The sequence below is a fragment of the Haemorhous mexicanus genome, chromosome 35 (genome assembly GCF_027477595.1).
Source record: "Haemorhous mexicanus isolate bHaeMex1 chromosome 35, bHaeMex1.pri, whole genome shotgun sequence".
Taxonomy (NCBI): domain Eukaryota; kingdom Metazoa; phylum Chordata; class Aves; order Passeriformes; family Fringillidae; genus Haemorhous; species Haemorhous mexicanus.
Window position 1 is genome coordinate 1,025,520 of NC_082375.1, and position 9,391 is coordinate 1,034,910.

At 68.9% G+C, this 9,391-nt stretch overlaps 2 protein-coding genes and 1 long non-coding RNA gene across 4 annotated transcripts; 2 read left to right on the plus strand and 1 right to left on the minus strand.

The window, feature by feature from the left end:
* The first annotated feature begins 1,480 nt into the window (after nucleotides 1-1,480).
* LOC132341053 (protein enabled homolog) lies at nucleotides 1,481-4,403 on the plus strand. The gene is made up of 6 exons (XM_059872318.1): nucleotides 1,481-1,624; nucleotides 2,675-2,703; nucleotides 3,269-3,319; nucleotides 3,620-3,686; nucleotides 3,958-4,065; nucleotides 4,206-4,403. Exons 1-6 carry the CDS (start codon nucleotides 1,586-1,588, stop codon nucleotides 4,401-4,403), a joined length of 492 nt encoding a protein of 163 aa, XP_059728301.1. The 5' UTR covers nucleotides 1,481-1,585.
* Nucleotides 4,404-4,607: 204 nt separating this feature from the next.
* On the minus strand, nucleotides 4,608-6,878 carry ARL2 (ADP ribosylation factor like GTPase 2). 2 transcript variants are annotated; one of them, XM_059872371.1, is made up of 6 exons: nucleotides 6,699-6,878; nucleotides 6,111-6,221; nucleotides 5,551-5,713; nucleotides 5,234-5,314; nucleotides 5,007-5,159; nucleotides 4,608-4,814 (listed from the first exon to the last, which is right to left on the minus strand). In XM_059872371.1, exons 1-5 carry the CDS (start codon nucleotides 6,761-6,763, stop codon nucleotides 5,025-5,027), a joined length of 555 nt encoding a protein of 184 aa, XP_059728354.1. In that variant the 5' UTR covers nucleotides 6,764-6,878; the 3' UTR covers nucleotides 4,608-4,814; nucleotides 5,007-5,024. The 2 variants fall into 2 exon arrangements, with proteins under 2 accessions (XP_059728354.1, XP_059728353.1); XM_059872370.1 differs by having other exon boundaries at nucleotides 4,608-5,159; nucleotides 6,699-6,877.
* Nucleotides 6,879-7,518: 640 nt separating this feature from the next.
* LOC132341086 (uncharacterized) lies at nucleotides 7,519-9,096 on the plus strand. Its single transcript, XR_009490077.1, has 2 exons — nucleotides 7,519-7,627; nucleotides 8,743-9,096. It is a non-coding gene; the product is annotated as an uncharacterized LOC132341086 (long non-coding RNA).
* Nucleotides 9,097-9,391: the final 295 nt, after the last annotated feature.

Genomic DNA, 9,391 nt, shown 5'->3' on the forward strand with positions numbered 1-9,391 from the left:
CCAGTTCCATCCCAGTCCGTCCCAGTCCATCCCAGTTCCATCCCAGTCCATCCCAGTCCATCCCAGTCCGTTCCAGTCCATCCCAGTCCCGTGGGGGGGGGGGAGGGGGGTGTCACGTGATCCGGTGATGCGCTCGGGCCGCTATAAAGAGCCGGCACCGGATCGGAACCGGACCGAACCGGGACTGGACCGGGACCGGACCGAACCCCGGACCGGATCAGGACCGGGACCGGGAGCGGGAGCGGGTATCGGCACCGCGCGGACCGGATCGGGACCAGGACCGGATCGGAGCCGGACCCGGACTGGAACCGGACCGGAGGGGGCTGGAGCAAAGACCGGGACTGGATCGCGGACCGGGTTCGGCTTAGGGACCAGAACCGGATCCAGACCCGGCGGTGGATCCGACCAGAACCGGGACCGGAACCGGATCCTGCCCGACCCGAACCGGACCGGAGCCGGCTCAAAGCCTGGAACCGGATCAGTGACCGGATCCGGACCGGGAGCCAGAACCGGGCCGGGCTCGGATCAAATCCCGGCGCTGGAGTAGACAAGAACCGGAGCGGGCCCGGGCGGGGGGGCCCGGGGGGTCCCGGGGGTTCGGGGCTGTTCCGGGGGTTCGGGGCTGTTCCGGGGGTCCCGGATGAGCGGGAGGGCCCCCCGGGGGTCGCCGCTGCGGCCCCGCCCCCCCCGGCGGGCGGGGGGCGGCGCGGGGGGGCCGCGGGGGTCGCCGGTGCCCCCGGGAAAGCTGCAGCTCCTCGAGCGCTTCTTCACCCCCCCGGGGACCCCCCCCCGGGCAGCCCCCCGTCCTCGCCCTCCCCCTCCCCCTGCTCCTCCTGCTCCTCCTGCTCCTCCTCCTCCCCCTCCGGGGGGGTCCCCGGGGCCGCCCCCCAACGCGGGGACCCCCGGGGGGGCTTCGGGGACCCTCTGGGGACCCTCGGGGACCCCCCCGGGGGGGCGCGGGGGCTGAGCCGGAGCCACGAGGGGCTGGGCCAGGGGGACCCCCCCCCGGGGACCCTCGGCGACCTCCCCGAGGACCCCCGGGACCCCCCCGGGGACCCCCCCGAGCCCCGGCGGAGGGGGCGGGGGCAGCGCCGCGGGCCCGGGGACGCCCCCCCCGGCCCGGGGACCCCCTCCCCGCTCGGGGGGGCGGCGCGGGGGTCGCGGGGGCTGCGGCGGGGGCTGAGCCGGAGCCACGAGGGGCTGAGCCCCCGGGACCCCCCCCCTGGGCCGCCCCCCGCCCGCCGGGGGCTGAGCCGCAGCCAGGAGGGGCTGGGGGCGGCGCGGGGGGGAGGGGGCGCGGGCGGGGGGCGCCCCCCGCCCGGCGCTGGCGCTCGCTGGAGGCGCTGGGGGGGCCCCGGGGGGGTCCCCGCTTCTCGCGGTTCCTGGACGAGCTGACCCGGAGCGTGCTGAGCCCCGCGGAGCTGCGCGCGCTCGGCTGGCCCCCCCCGCGACCCCCCCCCCACCGGGACCCCCCCCCACCGCGACCCCCGGGAGCAGCCGGAACACCGGGACCCCCCCCAGGGACCCCCCCAGGGACCCCCGCGAGCCCCCCCGGGCCCGGCCCGGCTCTGGGGGCCCCCCCGTGATGGAGGAAGAGGAGGAGGAGGAGGAGGAGGGGGGACAGGTAGGGACACACCTGGGGGGGGTGGGGAGGGGCGACACAGCTGGGGCACTTTGGGGGGGGGAGGGGACACACCTGGGGACACCTGGGAGGGCGGGGAGGGGACGCACCGGCGGCGCCGCGCGGTGACAGCGCTGTCTGTGTGTCTGTCTGTCTGTCCCGCTGTCTGTCTGTGTGTCTGTCTGTCTGTGTGTCTGTGTGTCTGTCTGTGTGTCTGTGTGTCTGTCTGTGTGTCTGTCTGTGTGTCTGTGTGTCTGTGCGTCTGTGTGTCTGTCTGTCTGTGTGTCTGTGTGTCTGTGTGTCTGTCTGTGTGTCTGTGTGTCTGTGTGTCTGTCTGTGTGTCTGTCTGTCTGTCTGTGTGTCTGTGTGTCTGTGTGTCTGTCTGTGTGTCTGTCTGTGTGTCTGTGTGTCCCGCTGTCTGTCTGTGTGTCTGTCTGTCTGTGTGTCTGTCTGTGTGTCTGTCTGTCTGTGTGTCTGTCTGTGTGTCTGTCTGTCTGTCTGTGTGTCTGTGTGTCTGTGTGTCTGTCTGTGTGTCTGTCTGTCTGTCTGTGTGTCTGTCTGTGTGTCCCGCTGTCTGTCCCGCTGTCTGTGTGTCTGTCTGTTTGTGTGTCTGTCCCGCTGTCTGTCTGTGTGTCTGTCTGTGTGTCTGTCTGTGTGTCTGTCTGTCTGTGTGTCTGTGTGTCCCGCTGTCTGTCTGTGTGTCTGTCTGTCTGTGTGTCTGTCTGTGTGTCTGTCTGTCTGTGTGTCTGTCTGTGTGTCCCGCTGTCTGTCCCGCTGTCTGTCTGTCTGTTTGTGTGTCTGTCCCGCTGTCTGTCTGTGTGTCTGTCTGTCTGTGTGTCTGTCTGTGTGTCTGTCTGTCTGTGTGTCTGTGTGTCCCGCTGTCTGTCTGTGTGTCTGTCTGTCTGTGTGTCTGTCTGTGTGTCCCGCTGTCTGTCCCGCTGTCTGTGTGTCTGTCTGTTTGTGTGTCTGTCCCGCTGTCTGTCCCGCTGTCTGTCTGTCTGTCTGTGTGTCTATCTGTCTGTCTGTCCCGCTGTCTGTCTGTGTGTCCCGCAGGAGCCGCGAGCGGCCGCAGCAGCGCGGGGGTGAGTGCGGGGCGGTTTTGGGGCAGTTTGGGGGTTTTGGGTCAGTTTTGGGGCGGTTTGGGGTTTGGGGAGGTTTTGGGGTTTTGGGCTCAGTTTGGGGGGTTCAAGGAAGTTTTGGTGGCTCTGGGCTCAGTTTGGGGGGTTTGGGCTCAGTTTGGGGGGTTTGGGCTCAGTTTGGGAGGTTTGGGCTCAGTTTTGGGGGTTTGGGTTCAGTTTTGGGCTCAGTTTTGGGGGTTTGGGTTCAGTTTCGGGGTTTGGGTTCAGTTTTGGGCTCAGTTTGGGGGGTTTGGGCTCAGTTTGGGGGGTTTGGGTTCAGTTTTGGGGGTTTGGGCTCAGTTTTGGGGGGTTTGGGCTCAGTTTTGGGGGTTTGGGTTCAGTTCTGGGGGTTTGGGTTCAGTTTTGGGCTCAGTTTTGGGGGTTTGGGCTCATTTTGGGGGGTTTGGGCTCAGTTTTGGGGGTTTGGGTTCAGTTCTGGGGGTTTGGGTTCAGTTTTGGGCTCAGTTTTGGGGGTTTGGGCTCATTTTGGGGGGTTTGGGCTCAGTTTTGGGTCCCTCTTTCCCCCCAGACCCCCCCTTGAACGGGCGGAGCTGGACGCGCTGCGGGAGCAGATGGACAGGTGAGAGATGGACAGGTGAGAGATGGACAGGTGAGGGATGGACAGGTGAGGGATGGACAGGTGAGGGATGGACAGGTGGACAGGTGAGGGATGGACAGGTGAGAGATGGACGGGTGGACAGGTGAGGGATGGACAGGTGAGGGATGGACAGGTGGACAGGTAAGGGATGGACAGGTGAGAGATGGACAGGTGAGAGATGGACAGGTGGACAGGTAAGGGATGGACAGGTGAGGGATGGACAGGTGTGGGCGGCTCCCAGTCCCTCCCAGTTCCCTCCCAGTGCTCCCAGTTTGTCCCCAGGCTCCAGGCCCAGTTCCTGCGCTCGCAGCACCAGAACCGAACCCTGGAGGAGCGGCTGCGGGGGCTGGTGAGGGGGAGGGGCGGGGGCGGGGCCAATGATGGGGAGGGGCGGGGCTGGGAAGGGGCCATTGGGGGAGGGGCTGGTGAGGGGCTAATGAGGGGGGAGGGGCTGGTGAGGGGCTAATGAGGGGGGAGGGGCTGAGGGGGCTGGTGAAGGGGAGGGGCTGGGGGGGATTTGGGGGCTGTTTTTGGGGTGAATTCTGGGGGGTTTGGGTCACAGGCACAGGCTGGATTTGGGGCAGGATTTGGGGCGAGTCGCGGCTGTTTCGGGTCCCCAGGCCCAGTCCATGGCGCTGGAAAGAGCCGCCCTGAGCCGCCACGTGGCCGAGGTGCTGCAGAGGGTCCTGGGGACCCCCCCCGCGCCCGGGACCCCCCCCCGGGACACGGTGAGGGGGGGAGGGGCAAGGGGGGGGCTTTAATGGGGGAGGGGGCACTGTGGGGTCCCATGGGGGAGGGGGATTCTGGGGGGGGGAGGGGGTGACACCTCCGGGTGACCCCACCCCCCTCCGTGTCCCCTCCCCCCCAGGTGGCCGCGTGGGGCGGGGCCGAGGATGAGGATGAGGAGGGGGGGGAGGGGCCGCTGCTGCCCCCCCCCCGCCTTCAGAGACCCCCCGGGGGGGGCGGGGCCGCTGCCCTGAGCCCCTCCCCCACCCCAAATCCCTTCCCCCGCCCATCCCCCACCCCCTCAATAAAGGATCGAGACCCCTCCCCCACCCCATCGTGAGGCTGAGTCGTGAGCGACCCAAAACTGCCCCAAAACTGCGAGAAATGGACCCAAAACTGCCCAGAATGGACCCCAAACTGACCCAAAACTGCCCGAAATGGACCCAAAATGCCCCAAACGGCCCCAGGAATCCCAAACTTCCCCCTCTCCCCCTCCCCCCAGCCCCATTCCAGGGTCCCCTCCCCCACTCGAGGCACCCCCGGCTTCCATCGACCCCCACTTTATTGGCAGCGGGGGGAGGGGCCGCCACCCCTCCCCCACCCGAGGGTTTGGGGGGTCCCGGGCCGGGGTCAGCCCGGGGTCACTGCAGGGGTCAGTCCGGGGTCAGTCGGGGGGGGCACAGGGGTCAGTCAGGGGTCACTCCAAGGGGCACTCTGGGCACTCTGGTCACTGTGGTCACTCAGGGGTCACTCAGGGGTCAGGGGTCACTCAGGGGTCAGGGGTCACTCAGGGGTCAGTCGGGGGGGCAGAGGCGGGCCCCGATGTCGTCCAGCAGCCAGTCCAGCCCGGGCAGGAGGGCGGTGCAGGGGTCAGTGTGGGGTCACTCCAGGGGTCACTGTGGTCACTGTGGTCACTGTGGTCACTCCAATGGTCACTCAGGGGTCAGGGGTCACTCGGGGGTCAGTCGGGGGGGCACAGGCGGGCCCCGATGTCGTCCAGCAGCCAGTCCAGCCCGGGCAGGAGGTCGCGGCCGGTGAAGGCCGAGCAGCCCTGCAGGCGCCAGCGGTGGCTGCGGATGGAGTCCAGCTCCAGGGCCTGGGGAGGGGTCAGAGGTCACCCCGGGGTCACCGGGGGGTCACCCAGGGGTCAGGGGTCGGGGGTCAGGGTACCTGGCGGATGTCCCCGGCCGGCAGCGCCCCCGGCAGGTCCTGTTTGTTGGCAAACACCAGCAGGGAGGCCCCGGCCAGGCGCTGGGGGACAGCAGAGGGACAGGGGGGGACAGAAGGGACAGGGGTGGGACAGGGACAGGGATGGGGACAGCAGGGACAGGGACACGGTCACTCCCTGCTGGCCCCGGGCCCGTGTCACCACCCCGGCCCTGTCCCCCTGTCTCTGTGTCGCCCCCACCTTTCCCAGCCCCTGTCCCCAGCCCGTCCCTGTCCCTGTGGGTGTCCCCATTGTCCTCAGAGTGTCCCCAAGGTGTCACCTCCTCCTTGAGCAGGGCTCTCAGCTCCCTGGCACACAGCCTGAGCCGCTCGTGGTCGCTGCTGTCCACCACCCAGACCAGCCCGTCCGTGCTCTCGAAGTAATTGCGCCAATAGGAGCGGAGAGAGCTCTGCCCGCCCACGTCCCACACGTGCAGCTGGAACCTGGGGTCACAGAAAGGTCACGGGGTCACACAGGGGTCACACAGGGGTCATAGGGTCAGTGGGGTCACCGTGGGGTCACCATGGGGTCAGCACAGAGAGCTCTGCCCGCCCACATCCCACACGTGCAGCTGGAACCTGGGGTCACACAGGGGTCACGGGGTCACACAGGGGTCACAGGGGTCAGTGATGGTCAGTGTGGGGTCAGCGGGGTCGACACGGGGTCGTCAGGGGGAGCAGCCCAGCCCTGCCCCCTCCCTATGCCCCACCCCCTCCCAATGGCCCCGCCCCTTCCCAATGGCATAGTCCACACCTGGTGGCCCCTCCCCAGTGACCCCTGCCCCAGCCATCAGCCCCGCCCCCCGCGGTGGCCCCGCCCCCCGCGGTGGCCCCGCCCTACCCGCGGTGCTCCAGGGTTTTGATGTTGAAGCCCAGCGTGGGGGAGGTGCCGCCCACGTCCTCCCCGTTCAGCCGCTTCAGCAGCGTCGTCTTACCGGCGTTGTCCAATCCCCTGTGAGGGGCGGGGCCTCAGGGCACGCCCACACATGGGCACGCCCTGAGTGCCCCACCCTGCCCATAAATCCGCCCCTTCACCAGGCCATGCCCACCCAGCCAGGCCCCGCCTCCCTCAGCCCCATTAACACCACCCCACACATGACCACGCCCCTTTTACAGTCCACACTCCCTTAGCTCCACCCCTTTTGAACTACACCCATTGACCCCACCCTGACTGACTCCACCCTCATGGGCCACACCCTGACCACACCCCAATGACTCCTCCCCCACGGTGCCCCACCCTCACAAGCCCCACCCCACTCCCCACCCTCAAAACTCCCGCCCCTCCTGCCCCACCCCCGGAAGTGCCAGAAGCCCCACCCTCACCACGCGGCCGCCCCATCCCCCACCCCCCGCGCGCCCCCGCTCAGGCCACGCCCCCTCTCCTCCCCCATGGCCCCGCCCCATGCCCCGCCCCTGAGGCCCCGCCCACAGCACGAGCAGCCGCAGCTCTCGCTCCTTCTCGCGCATTTTCTTCAGGATCGTCAGGAGCCCCATGGCGGCCGCGCCGGCCCCGCCCCCTCCGGCCACGCCCCCCGGCTCCAATTGGCTCGCGCTCCCGCCGCCACTTCCGGGTGTGCGGGGACCCGCGCGGCGCCCCCTGGCGGCCCGGAGGACCTAAAGCGGGGGGGCCCGGGCGGGGTTTGGGGGTCCCGGGGGGTCCCGAGGGGTCCCGGATCCGCCATGGCCGCCCTGAGCCGCCTCCTCCTCCTCCTCCTCCTCCTCCTCCTCCTGCTGCCGCCCCCGGCCGCCACCGAGACCCCCGGGCCCGGCTGCCGCCTCCGCCGTAAGAGCGGGGGGACCCCGGGACCCCCAAACCCACCCGGGACAGCCGGACACCCCGGGACCCCCGGACCCCCAAACCCACCCGGGACAGCCGGACACCCCGGGACCCCCGGACCCCCAAACCCACCCGGGACAGCCGGACCACCCCGGGACCCCCGGACCCTCTCCGGGACCCGCAAACCCCCCCAGAGCCTCCCCGGGAACCCCTGAGCCCCCCGAAATCTCCGAAACCCCCCTGGGACCCCCAAATCTCCCCCGGGACCCCCCACCACCCCAGCCCGGGAGGCCCGCCCCCGTGGAAACCCCGCCCACACCTGCACAGACCCGCTCCCTCCTGGCTCCACCCCATTCCCCTCTGACCCTGCCCCTTTTCACCCCTCCCCCCCTTTCCCAGGGGTCCCGGTGCCCCTCCCGCGAGGGGCGGGGCGCTGCCGACCGGGGGGCGCGGCCTGGCTGGGCGCATGCGCGGGTCACTGCGAGTCGCGCGCCGGCCCCGCCCCCCGCGCGCTGCTGGACGCCGGAGGGCGCCCCCTGCTGGCCGAGGCGCGCTGCTGCACCATGGAGCACGTGACCAGGGTGGGCAGGGCCTCGGGGCGGGGGCGGGGCCATGACAGCATGGGCGGGGCGGGGGGGCAGAAGGAGGTTGTGGGTGGAGCTAAGGTGAAGTGGGTGTGGCTGAATAGGTGTGGCCGTGGTGTGGGAAGGCGTGTCCAGGTGCGGGTGTGGCATCTGAGCGTGTGACGGGCACGCACGGCTGTGGGTGTGGCCTGTGAGGGTGTGGCAGGGCGTGTTCAGGTGTGGACGTGGCGCGCTCAGGTGTGTCTGGGCATGCCCAGGTGTGGGAGTGGCCTCTGAGGGTGTGGCGGGCACACACGGCTGTGTGTGTGGCCTGTGAGGGTGTGTCAGGGCGTGTCAGGGTGCACAGAGGTGTGGGTGTGGCCTGTGAGGGTGTGACAGACTGTGTCCAGGTGTGGGCACGGCCTGTGAGGGTGTGGCAGGCACACACGGGTGTGGGTGTGGCCTGTGAGGGTGTGTCAGGGCGTGTCAGGGTGCACAGAGGTGTGGGCGTGGCCTGTGAGGGTGTGACAGAATGTGTCCAGGTGTGGGCACGGCCTGTGAGGGTGTGGCAGGCACACACGGGTGTGGGTGTGGCCTATGAGGGTGTGTCAGGGCGTGTCAAGGTGCACAGAGGTGTGGGTGTGGCCTGTGAGGGTGTGACAGAATGTGTCCAGGTGTGGGCACGGCCTGTGAGGGTGTGGCAGGCACACACGGGTGTGGGTGTGGCCTGTGAGGGTGTGTCAGGGTGTGTCAAGGTGCACAGAGGTGTGGGCGTGGCCTGTGAGGGTGTGACAGACTGTGTCCAGGTGTGGGCATGGCCTGTGAGGGTGTGGCAGGCACACACGGGTGTGGGTGTGGCCTGTGAAGGTGTGGCAGGGCGTGTTCAGGTGTGGGCGTGTCAGAGCGCACAGAGGTGTGAGTGTGGCCTGTGAGGGTGTGGCTTCACCGGTGTGTGCAGGGCCTTTGAGGGCATGTCCAGGTGTGGGCGTGGCACGTTCAGGTGTGTCTGGAGGTGCAGGTGTGGGTGTGGCACAGTCAGGCGCAGCTGGGTGTGTCCAGGTGTGGGAGTGGCACACTCAGGTGTGTCTGGGCATGTCCCAGGGCGTGTCTGGTCCTGACCCCGCCCCCCGCAGGTGCAGCTGACCCTGCGCTGCCCGGGTGGGGCCCGGCGGCTCCGGACGGTGTCAGCGGCGTCCTGCAGGTGCGACCTGTGCCGGGGGGGGCGCTACTGAGCGGAGCGACCGGGACCGCCCCGGAACCGACCGGAACCGCTCCGGGATGGACCGGAACCGCTCCGGGATCGACCGGAACCCGCCTGGAATGGACCGGAACCGACCGGGACCACCCCGGAACCGACCGGAACCGCTCCGGGATCGACCGGAACCCGCCTGGAATGGACCAGAACCGACCGGGACCGCCCCCCAGAAATCCTCTATTGACCCAAAAACTTTTTATGGCGCCTAAAAAACCCTTTAATGACCCCAAAATCCTTTATTACCTCAAAAAAATCCTTTATTGCCCCCAAAAATCCTTTATTGCCCCCCAAACTGCCCTGGGGGGTGGGGGTGCCTGGGGGTCCCCAAAGTGTCACCGACCCCTCCCCGCCCCTTTCCGGGACCCCAGACCCCATATCCCCCCCAGACCCTTCCCTTCCCCCCCCCCGCCCCTTTCCGGGACCCCAGACCCCATATCCCCCCCAGACCCTTCCCTTCCCCCCGCCCCTTTCCGGGACCCCAGACCCCAAATCCTCCCCAGACCCTTCCCTTCCCCCCCGCCCCTTTC